The sequence below is a fragment of the Urocitellus parryii genome, chromosome 12 (genome assembly GCF_045843805.1).
Source record: "Urocitellus parryii isolate mUroPar1 chromosome 12, mUroPar1.hap1, whole genome shotgun sequence".
Taxonomy (NCBI): Eukaryota; Metazoa; Chordata; class Mammalia; order Rodentia; family Sciuridae; genus Urocitellus; species Urocitellus parryii.
The window spans coordinates 92,949,212-92,973,942 of record NC_135542.1 but is presented as its reverse complement, the minus strand read 5'-3'; the positions used below and the strand labels follow the sequence as shown (position 1 = coordinate 92,973,942).

At 40.4% G+C, this 24,731-nt stretch overlaps 1 protein-coding gene across 3 annotated transcripts in view; it reads right to left on the bottom strand.

The window, feature by feature from the left end:
- Window positions 1-10,084: 10,084 nt before the first annotated feature.
- Dguok (deoxyguanosine kinase) overlaps window positions 10,085-24,731 on the bottom strand; it is a 35,791-nt gene continuing 21,144 nt past the window's right edge. For 2 of the 3 annotated variants that reach the window (XM_026397435.2, XM_026397437.2), the window contains 5 exons: window positions 22,314-22,501; window positions 18,595-18,742; window positions 11,479-11,594; window positions 10,672-10,771; window positions 10,085-10,332 (listed from right to left, as the gene is read on the bottom strand). In XM_026397435.2, the coding sequence (XP_026253220.2) occupies window positions 10,306-10,332; window positions 10,672-10,771; window positions 11,479-11,594; window positions 18,595-18,742; window positions 22,314-22,501 (579 nt within the window). In that variant the 3' untranslated portion in view covers window positions 10,085-10,305. The remainder of the gene's footprint in view (window positions 10,333-10,671; window positions 10,772-11,478; window positions 11,595-18,594; window positions 18,743-22,313; window positions 22,502-24,731) is intronic. The other variant, XM_026397436.2, reaches the window with a different exon arrangement.

Here is a 24,731-nt window from a genome sequence, read left to right as displayed (position 1 = left end):
ATTTTAATGCTATTTGGTCAGTGCAACAGTGAGGTAAATGCACTTAACTGGAGCTCAAAGATGGAGTACCTGAGCCAGCTGGGGAGGGAGTCAATGGAGGCTGCCTGAAGATGGCCACTGAAGGCAGGGTTAGAGGATGAAGCCATTCCAGAATGAGTGACAAATACAATTTGAGTAGAATGGAGCACAGGGGAACAATGACCTTTTGATGTAAACTGGAGCAGAGGAGGGTTGGGTTGGACATATGCCTACTCACCAACTCAGGGGACCCAAAGGCACGTTCTGGAGACAGCCAATGGCCCCACAAAGTCGGTGTTCTTGAGAGTGGTGTGGCTGCTGTGTGGAGCAGGGATCTAGGAGAAGTCAGACAGCGATGCATGGGAACCTGACTCAGGAGAGGAGCGGGAGAGCTGGCAGGTCTGAGAAATCCTAAGGGAAACTGGTAGCACCAGATAATGGCCTGGATGTGGGGATGAGAGAGAAGTGAGAGGCTCTGTTTTTTAGGTGGGGTGATTGGAGGGATTGGATGGGATGACCACTGACATAGAGAATACAGGGTCTTCTCCCAACCACCCAGCACTTTCTTGCCTTGGAAATACCCCCAGCTTCATAGAATAAAACCTCCCTGTGCTTCAATTTTGCATGATTGGTCCTAAAGGCATGCCATGGGCTCTTTTCATGTTAAGGGTTTTAAATAATGTGCCCTCTGGAGATGAAGTCCCCTTGACCCTAGTCTAGAGAATCAAGGAACACAGTTCAAATCAACTGGAGTACATAAATGTCACCTGAGCCTGATGGAGCCTAGTGGAAACCCTGGCTCTGGAAAACTCATCCATAGTCAACACCTGCCATTCTTTGGGGAGAAACAGTGAATAAATTTCCTTCCTATATTTGGGGACTGACTCACCTTGGTTGGAGGCGGAGCCCACCTCCCACAGGAAATATGGAGAGTTAGATAGTCCTTCCTGGACTCCCTTGATATGTCAAGGGCACGAAGACTAGGCTTTGCAAACCAGATATATGTACTAGAGTTTTGGTCCATCAGGAACTTTCTGTGACAGCAGCAATAGTTGCAGGGAGATCACATTCTCATAACAGCCATGGTGGGCCCTCCTGGGGCCTTGCAAGTGACAGGCTCTGAAAATTAAGCTTATTAGGGTCAGAGTAACTTGCATCTATTTGCAATTTGCAAGAAAGGACCATGACTGATTCTTTGGTGACAGAGGACTTTGTTCAAAGGACAAGTAAAATCATTTAGCTAGAACAGATACTTCTTTCATAGAGAGAAGAAGATAGGACTGGAGGCTCCAAAAGCCCAGGTAATGGAGCTAGTTATCTTGAGAGGTTCCTCTTCCTCCTCCTCCTCCTCCTCCTCCTCCTCCTCCTCCTAAACCCAGGTAATGGAGCTAGTGGTCTTGAGCTCCTCCTCCTCCTCCTTCAGTTCTGGAGATTGAATCCAGATTCTTGAACATGTTAGCAAGCACTCTACCACTGAGCTATATCCCCAGCTTTGGGATACCATTTTTAAATGGACTTTTATTTTGAAATAATTTTGGATTTATAGAAAGTTGCACAGATGGCACAGTATCTATATACCCTCACCCAGTTTCCCCTAATGCTCGCATCTTAAGTTACAAGGTACACATGTCTAGATTTGGGTGTAATGGTGTGTGTCTATAATCTCAGCAGCTTGGGAGGCTGAGGCAAGAGGACTGGGAGTTCAAAGCCAGCCTCTCAGCAACTTAGTGAAACTCTAAGCAACTTAGGGAGACCCTGTCTCAAAATAAATAAATAAATAAATAAATAAATAAATAAATAAATAAATAAATAAATAAATAAATGAAAAGGGCTGGGGATGTGGCTCCGTGGTAAAGTGTCTCTGGGTTCAACCCAGATACAAAAAAAAAAAAAAAAAAAAAAGACAAAACCCAAACACTAAGAAGCCCACCCTGATATGTTACTATTAACTAAATTCCAGACCTGATTTGGAATTCACTAGTTTTTCCACAATGTCCTTTTTCTGTTCAGGAATTCAATCCAATAGGCCACTTTGCATGTGGATACAAACCTTTTTTTTTTTTTTTTTCTTTTGGTGGTACCAGGGATTGAACTTTGGAACACTTAACCGCTGAGCCACATCCCCAACTAATTTTTTTTAAAGTTTTAAAACTTGTTTTAAAAATTAGTTCTACATGACAGTAGAATGCACTTTGATACATCATATATAATGGAGTATAATTCCTTATTCTTCTGGTTATATATGATGTAGAATCCCACTGGTCATATAGTTATGTATGTACAGAGGGTAATAATGTCTGATTCATTCTACTATCCTTCCTACCCCCATACCCCCTCCCGTCCCTTTATTCCCCTCTACCTAATTTAAAGTAACTCTATTCTTCTCTAGCCCACCCCCCATTGTGAATTAGCATCTGCATATCAGAGAAAACATTCAGTCTTTGTTTTTTGGGGTTGGTTTATTTCACTTAGCATGCTATTCTCCAGCTCTATCCATTTACTGACAAATGCCATAAGTTATTCTTCTTTAAGGCTAAATAATATTTCATTGTTTATTTATATGTATATGTATGTATATATGTGTGTGTATATATATATATATATATATATATCACATTTTTTAAATCCATTCATCTATTGAAGGGCACCTAGATTGGATCCATAGTTAACTATTGTGAATTGAGCTGCTATAAACATTGATGTGACTGCATCACTGTAATATGCTGATTTTAAGTCCTTTGGGCAAAAACCGAGAAGTGGGATAGCTGAGTCAAATGGTGGTTCTATTCCAAGTTTCTTAACGAATCTCCATACTGCTTTCCATAGTGGTTGCACCAATTTTCAGCCCCACCAGCAATGTATGAGTGTGCCTTTTCCCCCACATCCTTGCCAACATTTATCGTTGTTGATAATTGCCATTCTTCATAATTGCTATTCTGACTGGGGTGAGATGAAATCTTAGAGTAGCTTGGATTTGCATTTCTCTAATTGCTAAAGATGTTGAACATTTTTTTTTTTTTGCATATCCTTACAGTTCTTAGCACACAGAAGGCATTTACTCAATATCAAAAAAATAAATGTGCCAAATGACCAAGACATGAACTGTGTTGAGAAGGTCAAAGCCAAGGACATCAAAGAGATGCTCCAAACAAATCAATAGATTTGACAGAATTTTAATAGTGTGTCTCCGCCTCCTCCTCTTCTTCTTCCTCTTCTTCTTCATGAGCATTGAGCCCAGAGGTGCTTTACCACTGAGCTATATCCCCCAACCTTTTTATTTTTTGAGATAGGGTCTTGCTAAGTTGCTGAGGCTGGCCTTTTACCTCAGCTTCCCAAGTTGCTAAAATTATATGTATGCACCACTGCTCTTGGCCTCTTGTGGGGTTTGTGTGGGAGATAAAGGACTCTAGTGTTTCCACACAGGTGGAGCTGATGTGCAGAAGAACAGTCTTGAACCTGTGCTTCTGCATAGCAACCACAGTTCTTTTTGCATGCTGTTTAGTTTGCATGCTGTTTAGCTCGGGGGTAGTAGTGAATGTGGAGGCAGGGGGACAGTGGGCTTCTAGCTGCTCCAAGGCATGGTCACAGTTGCAAAATCCATATGACTGCTAAAAAAAGAGAGGTAGAATGAATGAATGTTGGGAGGTCAATTACAGTGTCCAGTACACCTTCAAAGAGAGAAAGAAATTGATGTACAGAGAAGATTTCAGAGATGAATGGTCAGAATTTGGTGAGAATGGGTATTAGAAAAGAGTAGGAGGGGCAAAGACAGCACCAAGGTTTCTAATGTCATTTAGGTGAACTGGGAAACAGAATAAATGGTTTTGTTGGCTGGGCTGGGTAGGTGTGGTGGTAGGTGTGTGGGTGGGGATGAAAACTTTATTTTTTTACCTCCATCTCAGCTTTATTAAAGTGTAAGTGGTATATAAGACTGTACATGGCTATTGCAAATAAATGGCTGAGTTTGAACATATATATGTACCTGTTTTACTACAACTCAAGAAACAAATACATCAATCACTTCCAAGTTTCTTGTGTCTCCTCCTATCCTTTTTGGTGCTAAGAACATAACATGGTCTACTTTTAAACAATGTTTAAGTGCATAATACTTCATAGTTAACTAAAGATACTCTGTTGTACAGTGGATCTCTGGAACATACTCATCTCACTGTGACTTTACGCTCACTGAACAAGAACTCTTCTCCCTCCCTCATCTCCTTGTAATCGTCATTCTGCTATTTCTATACATTTTTGTTTTTTAAACTGGGAATTGAACCCAGGGGCGCTTAACCACTGAACCACATCCTCAGCCTTTTTAAAATTTTATTTAGAGACAGGGTCTCGCTAGGTTGCTTATGGCCTTGCTAAGTTGCTGAGGCTGATTTAGACCTCCTGTCCCAGCCTCCCAAATAGCTGGGATTACAGGCACCACGAGCCTGGTTTATGGAAACTTATTTTGTGCTCATTGAGCACAAAGGATTTGGGTTATGGCATCTAGAGTTCTGTGAGGCTCTAGTTGCAAAAGTCATCTTCCTGTCTGGGATTTGCTTCAAATAAGCTGAGCGTGGAAGGCAGGCTATAGGTGAATCAAAGTTGGTTGAGTAAATAATTGAAGTGGGTAGGAAATAGCTCATACTAAGTCAAAAGCTGCCCTGCCACTCATCAGGCTATGGGGAGAGACAGAGGTAGAGCCAGCTACAGAGTTACTATGAAATAGTAGTTCTCCTCAGGACATGCAGTAGGGGTGAAATGTCATAACAAGATCTGGCTGTGGTGGAACACGCTTATAATCCCAGTGATTTGGGAGGCTGAGGCAGGAGATCACAAGTTCAAGGCCAGACTGGGCAACTTAGACAGACCTTGTGTCAAAATAAAGGATGGGGGATGTTGTTCAGTGGTAGAGCTCTCTGAGTTCAATTCCCAGTAATGGAAAAAATAAAATAAAATGGGAGACTATCACTGACTGAAGTTTTATCAGTAAAAATAAAGCATCACAGGAGGATCTAAGTCACTTTGACACAAAGAAATGGTCTTGATTTCCAACCCAGTTTCAGAGGCCCAGAGAAGGGCTTCTGGACACAATATTCCATTTTTCTTAACTTTGTTTTCTAAAAAAATGGGTCTGCTTGGCACGTAGGAACAAGCTGTTGATTCTTTTATACAATCCTGCTTTGCTCTGCACCTATCAAAACACTGCTGTTTAAATTTCACCTACAATCTACCCTACCTCAAAACCCTACAACTCTTTCTGATTGGTGAGGTGCCTCAGTGTGGGTGGGATGAAAAACTTTTCCTCCTTCAAGTTAATAAATCTGCCTTTGTCAAAGTTCAAGTTTCTTTCTGGTGCTCACAGGCTAGGGTAATAGGGATACAGGAATGTTTTATGCTAATTCCTTAGTCATTTATACAATTCCCATAACATTTTCAAGTTTTTAAAAAGGCCTACTCCATGCTAACGGTAGAAGCAATGGGAGTGTTTGAGATCTGTAAAAGGCAGAATAGCAATCCCTACACCCAAACCAAAATCCTAATCCCTGGAACCTGTGAATACATTGCCTTATAAAGCAAAAGGTACTTCACAGATGTAGTGAAGGCTAAGACCTTGAAGAGGGGAGATTAGGCTGGATTACTGGGGTGGGCCCAATGTAGTCACATGGGTCCTTACAGAGAAACTTTCCTGACTATGGTCAGAGATGCAATGTTATCGGCTTTGAGAATGAAGGAATGGGCCAAGGATGCAGGCAGCCTGTAGAGAACAGAAAAGGTAAGGAAAAGACCATCTAGGAAGAAAGCAGCCCTACTGATAACTTTTGATTTTTGACCACTGAGACCCATGCCAGAGTTCTGACCTAGAGAACTGAAAGGTTATAAATTTGTGCTGCTTTATGCTTCTGTATCTATGCATTTGATGTGGCAACAACAAAAATTACTATAAGATCACTGTTATTGTTTGTATCTAAAATATCCCCCAAAAGCTCATGTGTTATAGGCTTGTCCCCAAGGCAGCTATATTCAGAGGTGGGGCATTTGGAAGGTGATTGGGTCATGAGGGCTCTAACCTCATCAATGGATTAATCCATTGATGGATTTATAATTTAATGGGCTATTAGGAAGTAGTGGAAACTTAGAGGAGGCAGTGTCTAGTTGGAGGAAGTTAAGTCCTTAGTAGCATGCTTTTGAAGGCTATATCTTGTCCCTGGGCCCCTCTCTGCTTCTTTACTTCCAAACTGCTAAGAGATGTGCAGCTTTCCTCCTCCATGCACTCTGCCCTTATGCTCTGCGTCACCACAGGCTTAGAAATAACAGTTAAATGACCATGAAAACCTAAAAGCATGAGCCAAAATATGAACCAGCACCCTCCCCCGGCCCCCCCTGCAAAAAAAAAAAAAAAAAACCCCCAAAAAAAACCCTTTACATTGTTTCTCCCATGTATTTTGTCAGAGTCATGGAAAGCTAATATAATCACAGAGGGGAGTGAGTAAAGTCAGAAATGACCAAGGGTGCCTTGGGGACACAACACTTCAAAGGAGAGAAAAAGATGTCAGCCCAGGAGACAGAAAGGGAGGTAGAAGAGTCAAAGATATCAACAAACAGAAAAAGTTGCAAGGAGAAAGTGGGCCAGAGTATTTAAACTGCTTACTATTTAAAGAGAAGGCTGAAGGAGGTTGAAGAGTCTTTACATTTTAAAGTGCATTTTAAATCCCCACCCCCACTCTCTGTGATTCTAGCATTTGCATTTAACAAACAGTCTCTTTCACCAGAAACTATCACCTTCTGCCTCACTTAGAACTTTCACAACCTTGATCCACCTTATAAACCACAGGTTCCAGAACAGCAGGTTTTGCCACATTATAAGCCAGAAAAAAAAATGCAGCTATTTTTATGTGTTAATCCAAGTTATTTGACTCTGGGGGATAGTCCAAATCAAGAGTGAGAACAGCCACAGGCTGACCTGACAGTGTAGAGACCATTAGGCAAAATGCTAGCAGATTCTGTCTATTCCAGTGCTATTTACAATCCCCAGGAACCCCTTTTAATCTTTGAGGTGCTTGAAGGTTTTAGCCTGTCTCCATGCAGTTCTCCCCATATTTTAGGGTTCCACTCAGATCTTCCCCTCTTCCCCATGCTTATAATTCAAAATTACTGCTTATCTCCAAATGATCTACTACCAATTTGGAAACAACAAATTATTTCACCCAAGTGAGACTGTTGATGCTGACTATCCTAGAGGACACTGATATTCTAAAAGGTAATGCTTACAGAAGGAAATACTGAATTTGGCTGAGCATGGTGGCACCTGTCTGCAATCCTAGCACTAGGAAACTCAGAGGCCCAGGCAGGAGGTTTGCAAATTCAAAACCAGGATCAGCAACTTAGTGAGGCCCTAAGCAATTTAGCAAAACCCGGTCTCAAAATAAAAAACAAAAGGTGTGGGGACGGAGCTCAATGGTTAAGTGGCCTTGGGTTAAATCCCCAGTAGAAAAATAGATAGATAGATAAATGCTTGATTCAAGACTCAAAATTTGAAAGAGGAGAGTATTCCCAAACTATAGTTATCTCAGTCTTTTGCTTTGACAACTGAACCTGTTGCTACACTCTTACATGAAGGCTGTGGCCATGACTTTTTTCTCTATGTCAACATTTTACCCCATTTATTCTTCACAACAGTTGTCACTTTCTTAGGGGCCCTATTTCAGGTAATGTTGGCTCCTTGATTTACAGACCCTTATAGTACATTTGTACTTCTTTTAAAATGTGATGATCACTTCTGCAATTTATTTATATCACTTGTTCAATATATGACAAGTTCTCATAGGACAGTCTGCCTTTTGTCATGTTCACCATTATCTCCTTGGTATCTAGAATATGCAGATACTAAAAAATATTTGCCGATGAGTGAAGAGTGAGGGCCTACTGCTATTATTCTAGGTCTACTGGTGATTTCTACATTACTGGTTCCTGGAAATACAGATGGGAATTAAATAACTGGGCTCTTCAAAGCTACATGGCTAAAATCACTGTTTCCAAAACACATCAAATATCCTATCTTCATCTCTGGTCTTGTCCAGAATCTGAAGCAGCAACCAAGCATGAGAATAAGTGGGATATACTTTCAACACGATGTCAGGACACTTCAATAGGGGAAGAGAACAGTCTTTTCATCACATGGTGTTCACTGGGACAAGTGGATACTCACATGCAAAGGAATGAAGGATTCTTTTCTTTCTTCTTTTTTCACATTTTTTTGGTTGTCAATGGATCTTTTATTTTATTTATTTATATGCAGTGCTGAGGATGGAACCCAGGGTCTCACACATGCCAGGCAAGTACTCTACCACCGAGCCATAACTCGATAACTCCTGGATTATTTTCTTTTTTCAATATTTTTTTAGTTATCAATGGAAATTTTACTTTATTTATTTATATGTGGTGCTGAGAATCGAACCCAGGGCCTCACACGTTAGGAAGCATTCTACCACTGAGCCACAACCCCAGCCTTGGATTATTTTCTTTATACATAAATCTAAAGATAAGAGTTAAAATAGTAAGACTCTTAGAAGAAAATATAGGAGCTGGGTATCGTGGCACACATCTGCAATCCCGGGTACGCAGGACCTCAAAGCAGGAAAACAGTAAGCTCAAGGCAGACCAGACAATTTAGTGAGAACCTGTCTCAAAATAAAAAATAAATAAATAAAAGAAAGAAAACAGAATATTTGTGATTGTGGGTTAATTTTGGTTATTTGCTACAAAAGGCATAAATGACTAAAATAAATAAAATGGACTTCATTAAAATGAAAAAAATATTTGTTTGTGCTTCAAAGGATGCTATCAGGAAAACAAAAAGACAACTGGTAGAATGGGGGAAATATTTGTAAATCATTATATCTATCTGATCAGCATCAAGAACTCTCAGGATTTGAATTCAGTTACCCAAGTAAGACATACAAATGATCAGAAAGTACCTACTAGATGTCAACATCATCAACCATCAGAGGAATGTGAATGTGTATCAAAACTACAATGAGGTATCATTCTACACCTCTAGGACAGCTATATCAAAATGATAGATATCAATGAATGGATAAATGAAATATGGCATATCCATAAAATGAAACATTAGACATGCTACAATCTGGAAGAAACTTGAAGACATTATGCTAAGTAAAAAAAGACTATGTATTTCCATTTATGAAATGTCCAGATTAGGCAAATCTAGACAGACAGAAAGTAAATTGGTGGTTATATAGGATTAAATGGCAGGGGAGAATCTTGGGGGGAAAAACAAGATATGGGCTTTATCTGGAGTGATTCGTATGTTCTGGAAATTGCTACTGGTTGTACAATCCTAAGATTATACTAAAAACCATTGAGTTGTACCCTTTAAATGAATTAATGATTATGAATAATATATTAATAATGCTGTTAAATTTTGAAGTAGTATAAAGAAATTGTTGAAATTTTCCCCAAACATGACACATTTGTTAGAAGCCAGTCTCTCATTCATTTCCCAAAGTATGAAGAACAGAAACACATATTTCTGTCTTCCAGGATACTCCAAGTCTCAAGTTCATTTTCCTGTGTGTCTGCAGAACTTTTCAAGGTTCAGTGTAGGAAATTCAATACTGGTGAATCACGGGCCTATAAGCTTCTTACAATAGAACATTTTAATTCTATACAGCCATGTATTTTTCCTCCTTAACAATAAATTGTCCTTGAAGCTTGAAGAGCAGCACAAAAACTTCTTTCTGTACAGAGAGTGATACTCCATTCAGGGTATCTGAAATTCACCTGGCACGGTATTCTGAGTAAGCCAGAGTGCCATCCTGGATGGCCTGCCCCTAAATGTTAGATGCCGAACTTTGGGCTCTTGATGTTCTCTCCTTTTCTTTCTTTTGACCAGGTCTGGAGATATAAGGCTCTGGGTTAAATCCCCAACATAGAAAGGTTGGGAGGGTGGGGGATGAGAAAGAAAGAAAGAAAAAGAAAACTGATATGGGGGAGTTCAGAGCAGGCACCAATAGAGATATCCTGAAATAAAATGAATAAATTGATTAGAAAAATAAAGAAATGTCAATCAACTTTATTTTCAAAGTCCTTGATACATACATACATATAAAGAAAGATAATGGCAAAATCTAAAGACAGCACAAACCACACCCCTGTTGTCAAGAGTGCTTGAGGGGTAAAAGGGAAAGGGGATGAAAAGGTGGGTAGGAGGTTTAATATTTTCTAGCTTCAGAAAGTCAGAGAGCCCAGATCACAGCCAAAACATCTTAGTATGGGTTACAGATTCTTTACAAAGGTGTTTACCTGTGGGAAAGAGAAAATCCAAGTTAAATTTCACATTTTCAGCAGACTATTCAATGGTTATCCACAATGTGTATGTATGCAGTCCCATGAGTTTTTGTGAGAAAGAGAAAATAGGCCTGAAGAAGAAATGTGAGCTACCCAGGGTTGTATAGCGGCAAGTAGCAGAGCTGGGAATAAAATCCAGAAGTCTCATTTCTCCAGTTTTAGAATACCTTAGAGGAGGAAGTCAGCTGGCAAGCATATATTACAAGTCAATTATTCAATAATTATTACCCTACATAATAAGGGGATTGTGTCCATTTACAACTTAAAAGTTAAAAAAAAAAAAGTCCTTCCCACCTTCTTCATGAGTTCTTCTTGTCTGGTTACTTCTTCAGAGAAATCATCATTGACATCCAATACCAGAACCGGAATGTTTGACAGAGCTTCAAAATGGAGCCTATGGGAAGCATGAACACAAAAAAGAAATCTGAACCAAGCTTCATATACTCATTAAATTTTAATAGTTCAGAGAACAGATCTCAATTCACATAGCTTCTCAATGAAATAGCACATAAACAGCATTAAAATAACAACAGAAACCTCAATAAAGCTGACTCGAAAGAAAATGGCTAAGATTTCTTTTTATTCCTGAGACTGATTCTGAAGGTCAGAGCTCTTAAACATTTTAAGTGGACAACATATTAAACCTAAAAGGGGGACAGTCCAGAAACTAAGTAAAACTGACATTTTTCCAAATTTTTAAATTCTCCATCCTGAGCCAAATGTCACCACTATCAATTACAATGTTTAATCTAGAGAAATGTACAAGAGAGAAAAGAAACAAAAAGCTGAAGCAATAGTATCTAATAAAAAGTAGATCAACAACTTTTTTTTTTGGGGGGGGGGGCGGCGGTGTACTGGGGATGGAACCCAGGGACATTTTACCATTGAGCTACATTCCCAGACCTTTTTATTTTTAATTTTGAGACAAGGTCTTACAAAGTTGCTGAGGCTGGCTTCAAACTTGAGATTCTCCTGCCTCAGCCTTCAGAGTCATTGGGATTATAGGTGTGAGCCATCACATGTCTGGTTGAACTCTTGTTTTGAACAATCAACTGTAGAAAAATAGATCTCTGTCTGATATTGCTCTTTTCTCCAACTCACTTGGTTGTCTTGTGAATAAGCCAGGCTTCGTGCTGACCATGAAGCTGCTCGAGATAAGCCAGCTCAATTCCTTTCTCTTCCTCCCTGGCCCTCCGATGCAGTCTCTTCAAACAAACCTAAAAGACAATCCCCAGGTCTATTGAGTTCATCTGCTGTTGTGTCTGTTGCAATGCCATCTTGGGAGCACTGAGACCAATATAATATCTATGTGTCCATCGTGGGCAACACAAGTCATAGTCTTGCTTCTGTTGCCTTGTTCCGGAATTTTATTCCATCAGATGATCTATACCATCCTTTCTACCTCCACCAGAACCTTAGACCTGTTCCTCCTCTGGAGTATACTTAGCTAGTTAATGGCAAACATCATTCACCCAGTCAGCTAAGCCAGGAACCTGGTAGTACCTTTCTTTCTCCATCTGCCAATCAATGAGGAAGTCAGAAAATTCTCTGTAATATCTCTAATTGGTTATCTCTTGCTGCCTTAATCAGGTGCTCACTGACTCTTACCTGGACTATAGCAAGTCTTTTGCCTCTCTGCCTTCTAAAGAAGTATTTGAAAAGAGGAAAGGCCATGAAGTCTGGAGTTAATCTGTCTCCATCATGCACAATGGTGTCATCTTGGTGCATTTCCCCATCTTCCACCCACCCCACATATCCCCCAGAATTCACTGATGTTAAGGCATATCAAGCCCCTGGCAAAAGCTGTTCTCCCCTGAAAGTCTGTCCCCTTAGTCCAGTCTTCTATAGCACTGCAATGGGTAATGACATTACTTTCTTTGCTTAAAATAGTTTACACGCTTCTTACTGCCTATAGCCATAACCACAAGGTTCAAGGAAGTATGAGTGGCGTTTTATTTATAAAATGTAAGTAATTTGAAACATCTCTTTCATGTTATACCAAACACTCTCTCTAGAGTAGGATGCAAAATCTTCATGGGTCAAAGATAAAACAAGGAAATGAAAAGGAAAAACAAAACAAAACAAAACAAAAAAACGGGAGGCTCGACACCAACCCACCTCCCCGCATTAACGTGTGATGAACAATATTTATTCTGCATCTGGTAGAAAGTCTGAAGCACACTGGCTCAGAGAAAGCAGATGTCTCCTTCGTTACTTGTCACACAAATACTTCTTATACCTCTTATTTCTCCTCAACTTCCTTAGCTCCTCCCCTGGCCTTGTTGCTTAAGCCAGATTTGACCTTCTTCCTCTGAGACAGGTCAAGCTCCTTCATTTCTCAAAACTTTTGCTCTAAATGTTTGTTTTACCTGAACTGCCCCTGTTTTTCTGTCTGCCAGGAAAATGTTTTATTATTGAATGTCATCTGTCCTGGAAGTAAACTAGAAGTATAGATGGATTAACCCACTAATTTGGGACCTCCTCTCTCAAATACTTAAAAAATGTGAGCATTATCCCTAAATGTAGTAGACAATATTCTCAAAAACTTGGGGTCTTTGCTGTTTCCCTCTTATCTTTCAACTAAGCAAATTTCACTTAGGACTTTATGTCCAGCTTTCCAAACTAATGAGAAGACACAGGTATCAAAGATTAACACTTTTAGTTGTTACATCTTCTATGCTTTTCCCCTAATCAATTAATAATAATTGCCCCTAACTTAAATATAGCACTGTCCTTGGAATTTGATTTGCTGTTAGCAATTTGGACATAAGGGAGGAGGCAGCATGGACTCATGGAAAGGCAGGGTACCTCAAATTCCTACTTTCTATAGAGGTCCCCCTTTACCTGTGACCCACCCTCAGAGCTCCACTCTGAGAACTGAATGCTGGCAAGGCTCTGGGCAAACACATACTACTGTTTTTCAGATGAATCAGAGTTTAGAGTGAGGTCTGCAAAGGACACTTAGGAGGGCACACAGTGACTGGGGGACACCCAGGAGGCAGGGTTAGAATCTGTCCTGCTTAGGGCTAAGCACGGGATATGGCTGAGTAGGTGGCCAAAAAATATTCATTGCATGTATTCATTTACTGTTTTAGCTGGGCACAGTGGCACACACTTATAATCCCTATTGTTTTGGGAAGCAGAGAGAGGAGCATGCCAAGTTCGAGGCCAGCATGGGCAACTTAGTGAGATCCTGTCTCAAAATAAAAAATACAAAGGGCAAGGGATGTAGCTAAGTGGTAATGTGCCCTAGGTTCAATATCTAGTACTGGGGGAAAAAAATTACTTTCTACTCTAGTTTTTCCATCTATCTTTTTCTCTTATTTTGATTTGCTTTGAGTGTAGGGTGGTGGTGGGGATACTGGGGATTGAACTCAGGGGCACTCTACCTCTGAGCTATAACCCCAGCTATTTTTATTTTATTTTGAGGCAGGGGTCTCACTAAATTGCTGAGGCTGGCTTTGAACTTGTGATCCTCCTGCCTCAGCCTCCTGAGTTGCTAGAATTACCAGTGTGTGCCACCATGCCTGGCTTACTTTCTTTTCTACTTTCTATCACTTGGAACCTGCCTCTTTTTCTTTCCTTCTACCTTTCTACCTCTGTGTCCCCACCCTCAATGGTGACAGCTCTAAGACCTCCCCTTCCTCTCCTTCCCCAATCCCAGCTTTTTAGTGTATCCCTGACATCCAGCTACCTAGTTTTCTTTACTCACAACCTATGTTATTAACTTTCTGTGTACTTTCAGAAATAATTTATACACATACTTTCACTTTTTTATAAAAAGCATATTAAAGGTGTTCCACCATATACTTGGTACCTGTTTTACTTCACTAAGCATAAATCTTAAAGAACACATTAGTATATAAAGAACTTTCTCATTCTTTTTTATGGCCTTAAAGTTTTCTAATGTATAGCCAGACCACAATAAATTCTAAGTCTCTATTGATGACCACTGGGTCATTTCCAATAATTTGCTACGGCAAACAATGCTGCCTGATACACAGGCCACTCTGCCCATGTGTGAGCATATCTACGGAGTAAATTCCAAGCAACTGATTAATAGGCCAAAAAGTATGAGCTTACTGCCAGACTACCTCCTTGGAAGTCAACCAATTTATATTCCCATCAGGAAGTAGTTTGGGATTTCCTAAACTATTACTGATTCTCTACTTCTCTGAGAGAAAAAATATTATCTGAATTAGTGAATATTTTTTAAATATTAGAACACTGCAATTCTTACAAAAGCTACTTAGAATTCATTGCTTGCAGACGCTGATGTGAACACTGATTTATTAAAATAAGCTAATATTGTCCTTTTTACTATTAATTTACTAAACAAAGCAAACATCCCCCCCCCCACCCCAGAAGCCTAGGTATACTCCTATTTTGAACATGTGGCATAATTCTTGCTTTGCTAACATGGTTATAACAAATTCTTTTTTTTTTAAAAAGTTCAAATAGTGCTTTTGCCTGGCTCCACTCATCACAATCCTCCTAGGGAATATACACTTGAATGAGAACAGGAAAGACAATGTAGGTGTATACTGCAGGGAGGGATCCTTTAGCTAACCTCCTAGACAACAGGGAGAAGAGCTAGTATGACCGCTCAGGGTCAGAGACAGGAACTGGATGGTGACCACCACTGGGTCTGTTCACTGTGCCTCCCAATCCCCAAACCCAGGTACCATTTGTTCTCACACATCTACTGCATGCCAGTCTCCATGCTTCACTGTCCCAGGCAAGGCTTTGAGGCACCCTGGCTGGCTGCACACTCTACCTAATTCCAAGGTACCGAGGAAACACCAAGATCCAGCCATTTCTCTTCTGATTTTTTAAAATTACAAGCTTGTTTGTTTTTTAGAATTTAAGGGAAAATAGGTGAAAAGGAGCTGAAGGCCCTACTGAGGTCGATCCATCTCACATGCTCTAAACAGAATTGACAGCACTCTGTGCTGAGTATTGAGCACTGGCACAGTTTTTACACAAAGATATTTTAACTTCTGTTCTGCTGTTCCCTTGGGCAACAAGGAAGGATGTGGGCATTTCTGAATCCCTGGGTCTAATGCCATCAAAAAAAGAACTAAAATCCCCATGTACAGGCTCAGTGGTAGAGAGAGCACTTGCCTAGTACATGTGAGGCACTGGGTTTGATCCTAAGCACCACAATAAAAATAAATAAATAAAATAAAGGTATTGTGTCCATCTACAAAAACAAACAAACAAACAAACAAAACAAAAAACCCCCTAGAATTAAAAAAACAAACAAACAAAAACAACACCATCTAATCCCCAACAAGCTTTTTTCCTTCTCTGCCATTAAGTTGCAAAAATCCTTTGACTCACTTCATCCTATACCAGTTCATCCTATACCAGCTAAAGTACTTTAGTTAATCTCCTCAAAAGAATATATCAAGACCCTCCAGAGATAATCATCATCACTATCACTGCACCTATTCCTCTCATAGGTCATTTCCTCAGAGTACATACAAAAAAGTGAAAGAGACTTGCTTACTTTCCTGTGGGTCCCAGTATCTAAGTCCAACTTCCACTCCCCAGAAAAAGGGGCCTGTGAGTTGGCCAGGCAGCACTGTTTTACTCTTAGGAACAGATCAGCCCACCTCCTCCTTTGCTCCTCCCAACACTGTCTTCATGATACTAAGCTGCTGTGCTGAACTTTTTTGTCTCCCTTGGAACAAGTTGGGTCAGAACTCTCCCTTCTAATGCCCAACCTCTCAAGCTTCTGCTTCCTTGAATCCAGTCATCCCATGACTCCCATGGAAAACTTGTCACCTTTTTAAATGCCAACCACAATCTTCACTCAACCCAACAACATAGTACTATCACTAGTGAGCCCTCCTGGGAGCAAGCCTTCTCTCACCTTAAACCCGACCCTCAGCTACTTCAAGCTATCCTCTTTGGCAAGGGATTTCTCTTTCCCTATTCACTGATACCTACCTCTAAAATAATCACTTTCATTAATTTGCCTCTTATATACCTGCTCCCAAGCAATGAAAACCACTGAAAGAAGTCTCAGAAATGTCAAATGGCATTAATGCACCTAACTTTAGCCTAGTTCTCTTTTTTGTGGTGCCAGGGATTAAACCCAGGGGTGCTTAATCATCGAACCATATTTCTAGCCCTTTTTATCTGAGACAGGGTCTTGCTAAATTGCTGAAACTGGCTTAGAATTTGTGATCCTCCTGCCTCAACCTTCCAAGCTGCTGGGATTATAGATGTGTACCACTGCACAGGCTAGAGTGGTTCTTGTCATAAAAAGAAGCTTCACAGGACTGGGATTGTGGCTCAGCAGTAGAGCACTTGCCTAACATGTGCAAGGTCCTAGGTTCAATCCTCAGCACCACATAAAAATAAAATAAAGATTATTATGTCCAACTACAACTAAAAAATAAATATATTTAAAACAAAAAAGAAGCAGCAGCTTCATAAAAGGTTCTCAGCCCTCTGGCCTCAAGAACCTCTAGTTTATTTTCATTTTAAACCTTAGACTCTTTATTTCTGTGTACTCTCTTATTCCCTCCTAATTTAGCTTCTGCCTTATAATTTCTAGAAACCCTCAAAACAAAGATCCCCAGTATCTGGATCTCGTCATATTCAAAGGTTTGTTGTTGTTGTTGCTTTTTTTTTTTTAGAAAGAGTGAGAGAGAGTGAGAAAGAGGGAGAGAGAGAGAGAACTTTAATATTTATTTTTCAGTATTTGGCGGACACAGCATCTTTGTATGTGGTGCTGAGGATGGAACCCGGGCAGCACGCATGGCAGGCGAGCGCGCTACCACTTGAGCCACATCCCCAGCCCCAAGGTTTGTTGTTTGGATGCTCCTTTCCCAAGGTAAGATCCTTCTTTCCAGTCCTCTGCTCCATGGCCTGTGAGTCTCTGAGACAGGGACTCTCCTACTTGTTTTCTGACCCTATTCAATCTGCTCTCAGGCTCATTTTTGCCATGAGGCTTAGCCCTAGCTCTGAAAAACACGGCCTTTAGCATGCAGACAGCTTTCCTTTCTTCTAAGATTACGTGGTATAGTTGGCATTTAAGTTTTTCTCAAAAGCTGAGAGCAATGCATCTCTCAGCAAGTTCCTCTCACCTTGACTTGAAATCCTACTCCAGAAGTCTTTAGAGATATCTTGTCTCAGTCATGGATTTTATAGACAAGGACCCCTCCAGTGCAAAGTTTTCCCTGGGGCTGCCTACTCTCACTGCCAGTCAGTGGAAACCAAAGACCATGCTGTCTCCACAGACTTCAGTCTCCTGCCATGATGTCATCCTGTATGTTGGCTGGCTTCAAAGTGCAAGTCAGAAAGCCACAGAATGAACTTCTATAGTCCATCCTACCATACCCATGGCCTCCTCAACATTCCAAAAGAGGCAATAAATTAGGGCAATATCAGGATGAGGTGAGAAAAATCCTCTTTCTCTCCCTCTCTGCTGAGAGCCATTGCCAAGTAGGAATGATGCATGGCATGACCCAGGTCATTTGCAGTGACATTGCATGTAAAGTGACCTTGTTCAAGGACCAGAGCGGATCAGGGTTTAGGGCGCTCCTTGGGTTTAGGGGCTCCTTGGGTTTAGGGCGCTCTTTGGGTTTAGGGTGGTTCCAGATTTAAGGCGTATCCTGCTGCCTCCAGGCGCCCGCTCCTTGAGTTCCCGTTGAGTTCTCGGGGGATTGAGAGAGTATTTGGGATTCGGAGCCAGGTGGAGAGCGTGGATTTTGCCCAGAACGTGTGTATAGAGTGCTGGTGACAGTTTGAGAATAAAGAGTTGCTGTTTGAATCTACAAGGTGTGGTGGCTCATGATTTGGTGCCCAGCCAGACTGTGGCACCTCTCCACATCCTATTCAGAAAACCAATGAGATCATTACAATCTCATATGACCCTGCCACTGGAAGGAAGCACTGAGGCCACTGGCTACAGTTCAGAGTGTCCATGCCATAAACCTAGAGTGACAGGGATAGTGCCCAATTTATTCTTGCTTTGTGGCTTCATTAAGCAGGACCTTTTAATGCATACTTAATTGCTTGAGCACACTGCTGCACAAAACCTGTGGGAAATGGGTTGCTCAATACTAGATTAGGAGGTGTCCACCTATTGCTCTCTCTGCCCTGGATAATGCCTGTGTTCTAACTTCTCCAACAAGAAAATCTGAAAGTCACCCTCTTACTTTCATAAAGCCCTGAAAATGAAGGTTTTAGGTTCAGAGTTACCTGGGGAGTAGCCTGGAGGTAGATGAAGCCATGTAATGACAGTCGACTGGCAAACTCCTGCAGGAGAAAAGTATGCCAGTCCTGATAGATGTGCCATTCGATGTCACTGAGGGAACCATTTTCAAAAAGATTCTTCGCAAAGATGTACCTGGTTAGAAATGTAAGTGGGATGGGGTGGGGATGGAGGAAGAATGGAAAATGGAATGAAAAGCACAAGAGAGAGACAAGCACAAAAATCAATAACCAACTTGTTCCATGTCTGCTCAAAGCACTTAACCTTTCTAGCTCCTCATCAATCCTTAAGAAATCTAAATTCTTAACCCACAGCTCCCTCCCTGCTCAACACTATGGTGGAAAACAGTACCTCAACTTAAAGGCTGAGACCACAGCTTTCCAGATGCAATAAGTCACTGCAAGAAAAGGGATACCAGAAGAGTAACTCATTGGTCCAGGACAATTTTTCAACCAGCTGAGACACATAGCAAAGGGTGCAACTTTTGAGATTTCCTGGGATAGCAAGGCCCCAAACAAAACCTATAATCCCAGTGGCTCAGGAGGCTGAGAAAGGAGGATCATGAATTTAAAGCTGGCCTCAGCAACAGAGAGTCAGTGAGACCCAATGAGGTCAGTGAGACCCTGTCTCTAAGTAAAATACAAAATAAGGCTGGGAATGTGGCTCAGTGGTTGAGTATCCGAGTTCAATGCCTAGTACCTACCCCCCAAAAAACAAAAACAAGTGAATCCAGCATAAAGCCACTCAGCATATTATATTTAAGGACTGAAGGCCTCTGCCTGCTAAGCTACCCTTTTGACTAGCTGAGAAATGAAGAGGGAACTACCTTTATGTAGTGTCATCTACGAAGCAGCAAATACATTTCTTACTAACTTCAGTATTAACAAGAAAGTAGGCTCTCCACCAAAGTACGGATGAGCTCCTACTGGCTTGCTTCCTCTGCTGCTAAACTTCTAAGTCAGATTAAAGACTTTAAAGCTGCAAATCAAACTAGCTTTGCTTCTTGCTTACTTCCACAACAAAAGGAGGCTCTGGTAAATAGGAAGTCAGAGCTAACTAGAAATCATGGCTTTGGAGGGGTCAATTCTGTTTTCAAATCACAGGCATTTTGATACAAAACACAATTTACATCCTCAACAATGAACTCCAGTTTCTAAGGCAACGCTCAGCAACTGGCTACTTCTGGAAAAATGAAATTCAGAATCCTTGTGTATGAATGACTTGGGGAAGGCAGTGAGTGTGCCTTTAAGAGAATAGTTTCCAGAGTAACTCTGCAGGGTCTGATCCTGGCTGTAATGCTCACTAGCCATGACACATTGGAAAGTCACCTGAACTCTCTCAATCCATTATTGTGATGATTGCACATAATACTCATAAAGTGCTTAGAAAAGTGACTGGTGGATTATTTAAAATATCTTTGTTATTACTGCACTGCTTTTTGATAGCTATAAAGAAGCTAATGTGAAAATACCAAAAGCAAACTTTCTTAGTCTAGAATGATTTTGCTATAGCTTAGCTGAAGGCAAAAGGAAAAAGGTGTCTTTTATAAATCAAGTTCTGAAAAATGTTGTTAGCTTTTCCACAGATAACTAGAAGAAGAAATTCAGATGCTATAAAGAAAAATTCAGAAGTTCTATAAAATGGGCCCTGAGGATGAGCACATCCCTTATTTTTCCAAAGCTAGTAGTGATAGGTGAGAGGGAGTAGAAGATAAGGTTTTGGGCACTAAGAGGAGACCTCTACTGCAGACTGAATGTAGGGGCTGTGGAGAAGAACAGGGCTTAAGGCCTAGCAGTCAGGGTCTCTGTTCTAAAACCACATGCTAGTGTTTCCTTTAACTCAATCAGAATAGACTTAAATTTCTTTCTTCCTATTCTCTACTCTCCCAGAAAACCCATATTCCTCTTTCAGAACACGCATGTGTACAGTCCCTATTAGACTAGAATTCTCTCATACAGGCAGTGACTGGGACTGCCTTCTCTGATACAGCCCCAGGAGCATGCTGAGGCCTCAACAGAAGAGCCATTCTGTATTGAGCCAACAAATAAAGGAATGATTTTGTGTGTGTGCGTGTGTGTGTGTGTGTGTGCATGCACATGCATGTGTGTAAACTGAGAATGAAACTCAGGGCCCTGTGCAAGCTAAACATCATATTCTACCATTGAGCTAGCCAGACCCCCAGCCCTGGAATGAATTTTTAAAAGGGTATAAAATTATACTCAGGATTAGAATTTGCAATTAGTTATCCTTAAAAAAAAGCCCCTTCTGATGAAGGTACCTGGAATGATGTAGCTCCCATAGTGGGATCAATTTTTATCTCTTCCTTTACAAGTAAATGTTAAGATCCAGGTAGCTTAACAAAGCATTTCTAATAAATGTAGTATTTCTACTTTTCTGTTTTCCTATGGGAGGTCTCTCACTAAGGGCCAGAAGTCAAAAGACCAACTGTGAATGTTTCCAAGCAATCCAGAAGATTATATGTAACTCAACTTCCTAGTCTCAAGAGGCATGCCTTGAAAGAAGAGAGAAAAACAGAGAGAAGTCCAGTACATAGTAGAAAAAGAACTAAAACTCAGAGCCCAACCACTTGTAATCCACCCATTTTTTAGAATACACTCCTCTTGGGGCCTAGAAAGAAGGAATGTGTAGCTTGCAGGGTTTGTTTCACATGTCTTGCATGAGTTGGAGGTAAAGTCAGATAATCACATGCCATTTACAAATAAATCCTTATTTTTTTTTCTTCCAGGAGGCTTTATGCAAGCACTTAAGAACTAGTTTATCTAATTTGGAATCATGAATATCTTTAGCAGTGAGTGGAAAATGAAAAAGTTCCATTTTGATAGATCAAAAGGGCTTAATAAATAAGTCTGCTTACCATTTTACAAACAAAGTTCACAAATGAAAAACCTCAGCAGTATTCAGATCAAGCCACCCTAACTTCATCTCTAGGTAGCCGAACCCCAAGTTTATAGCCTCGTCTCTGTGGCAAAACAGATGCAGGAAATCTGGTGCCTGGATGGGGTAATTCTTTTGGAATAGATGGGCTCACCTCCCAGGCTGTAACCATACATCTCTTTCCTTCACGATGAAGACCTGCCCCTGAAGTACATAAGTATTTTGTGTTTACTCTAGACTCTGGCCAGCAATAAGCCCTAATACATAGGAAGGGATCAAAAAAAGGATAAATAGAACACAGGTGCCAATTTTGCAAATGTGCTATTTCTGCCTAGACATCCTTTTCTGAAGAATAAAAAGAGTGAATAGAGCTCCTGTAGTCATTTAGGCAACATAAATTTTAATTGTCTATAGTGTTCAATTAGGTGATAATTAATCACGGATTTATTTGGTTCCCTGGAACATATACTGCTACCTAAGTGTCTATTCTGTACTTTAAGTATTTAAGTTACACTAGATAAGTACAAGTTTGCCTCTATGCCATAAAGTAAGGAAACATAAGGTAGTCAAGAGCACTGTGGGAAATTCAATGCCTACAGTTTATGAAAAACACAACTTCCTTTTCTGACATGTAATTCAGCAGAATTACAACTATGGAGAAATCTGTAAAATTGTCTTTACAAGGAAGCTTTTTTTTTTTTTTTTGAAGTACCATTTTAATTGATTAGACCAGTGCAGAGTCCATGCAAGAAGAACAAACACACAGAACTGAGCATGGGGCTTGTAACTGGCAAAGGGCTTGGTATCTTACCTGTCACTGTACACAGACCTCTCAAAGATCTGCATGGGCTTCTTGGCCTGTATGTGTTTCTCAGGGAAGGACTCCAGTTGTACTTTTAGGCGGCTCAGAAATGAAAATGTTTGAAATGTATAGGACCATCGTGCTGGCTCCTGGTACATCATGTCTAGCAAGTTTCCCAGACTTTGAGTAGTACTGTCCTAAAGGGAAATACAAAAGAGGAGAATTTCCTAGAGGATGTATTTATTCCATAATACGATACCTCCCCACCCTTCCCCACGGTTTAACATTCAATCCAAGAAATTACAAGTTTCCTTTCACTAAAAAGTACAATCAGATCCTCCAGCTTAGTTGAAATGACATAATCAGTAAAGAGATTTTCCTATCTTTATTAGACAAGAATACAGGAGATGATATGCCACCTTCAATATAAATAAAGAGTGGAGGGGGGCTGGGGTCATGGTTCAGGGATACAGTGCTAGCAGCCCAGCACGTGCGAGGCCCTGGGTTCGATCCTTGGCATCACATAAAAATAAATAAAAAAATAAAGGTATAATATCTTTGTGTCCAACTACAACTAAAAAATAAACATTTTAAAAAAAAGAAAAGAGTGGAGAAAAACCATACAGAATTAACACATTCACAGTTGGGTACAGTGGTGCATACCTAGTGATTGAAAAGTCTGAGGCAGGAGGTTTGCAAGTTTGAGGCCAGCCTGGGCTACTTAGCAAGACCCTGTCTCAAAAAAAAAATTTTTTTAAAGGATTGAGGATGTAGCTCAGTGGTTGAGCATGCCTGGGTTCAATCTCCAATAACCCCAAAACAAATAAACAAAACAAAACACATTTCACTAATTGAAGGATTTGTGGAGTATTAAGAGTTAACAACCAACAGCTTTCTAAAATTCTAATCTGAATCAAATCTTTCCATTGTAACACTATGTTGACTCTTTTTAAAGATTCCATCTGTGGCTCTTTCTAAAATGTCAAGGCAGGTAAGAAAGCAATTGCTTATTTGTAAGTTCAAGCAAACAAACAGAATTCTATATATTTTACAGAAGGGTTACAATTTATTAAACAAAACAAAACCCTCTTCCTTTCTAGAGACTTTATGAAAAGCAATTTGAAGAGTTTCATTAATTTGACATGTGTAGGTGGGAACAAGTGTGGGATACTTGGGAGCCCTGGATTCTACTCTGGGTTCTGTCATTGATTTAAATCAAAGGTGAGTTTTGTGGAAACCACTTTGGATCTGGATTCATTAATTCAATCACCATTAATTGAAGGCCTGTAGCATGGATGAGGTGCTACATAAACTAGGTGCTACAATGATAAAGAAAAAGGAAATAATATTTCAATGTTTACTATGATGTTATCTCATTTTATTTTCAAAATAGTTTTGTGAGGTAGGTAATGCTATGTCCACTTAGTCTGAGGTTAAAGTAATTTATTTGTTTGAGGTCTCATGGGGAATAAGAATTGAGTGAGGAGTAAAACCTAGCCTCCTCTAACCTCTTCATTCTAATGCTTCTTATGAAGGTGAACCAGAACTCAATGAACTCACAATGCAAATGGAAGAATACTAGGATACACAGAGCTAGAATATAGGCAAAATGTGATGGTCAATCACATTAGTAAGTTTCTGGGAAAAAGTGACATTAAGCTGGGAAGTGAGTGACAGATGGAATTTTCAGAAATGGAAATGGGATAAAGAAGAAAGTATTTCTATAACTTCAGAAACTTGGGGAGCTGAGGCAGGAGGGTTCCAAGTTTGAGGCCAGCCTCAGCAACTCAGTGAGACCTGTCCCAAAATAAAAATAAAAGACTGGGGCTGAGGGCTGAGGATGTGGCTCAAGCAATAGCGCGCTCGCCTGGCATGCGTGTTGCCCGGGTTCGATCCTCTGCACCACATACAAACAACGATGCCGAAAACTAAAAAAATAAATATTAAAAAATTCTCTCTCTCTCTCTCTCTCAAAAAAAAAAAAAAAAAAGACTGGGGATGTGTGGCTCAGTGGTAGAGCACTCCTAGGTTCAATCCCCAGTCTCCCCCAGTCAAAAAAAAGGAAGAGGAAGAAGAAAGCATTTCAGGTAGAAACAAAGACAGAAGTTGGTGGAGGGGGCAGTACTCTTAGATTATAAAAAAGGATCACAGCTCTTTGAAAGGCTTTAAAAGAAGCAATGTATACTGAACTGAATGGATCAGAAAGTCATTCACTCAGAGATGTGTTCAGGAATTCTCTCCTTCTAATAATCCCCCAATGCACAAACACACATTAGCCTCACAAATGGCCCCTAATAGAAACAGCAAGGGCACAAATTTGAATCTCCTTAAGTCTCTGATAATATCATTAGAGGGCTGGGATTATGGCTCAGCGGCATGGGTGGGACCTGGGTTCCATCCTCAGCACCATAAAAATAAAGGCATTGT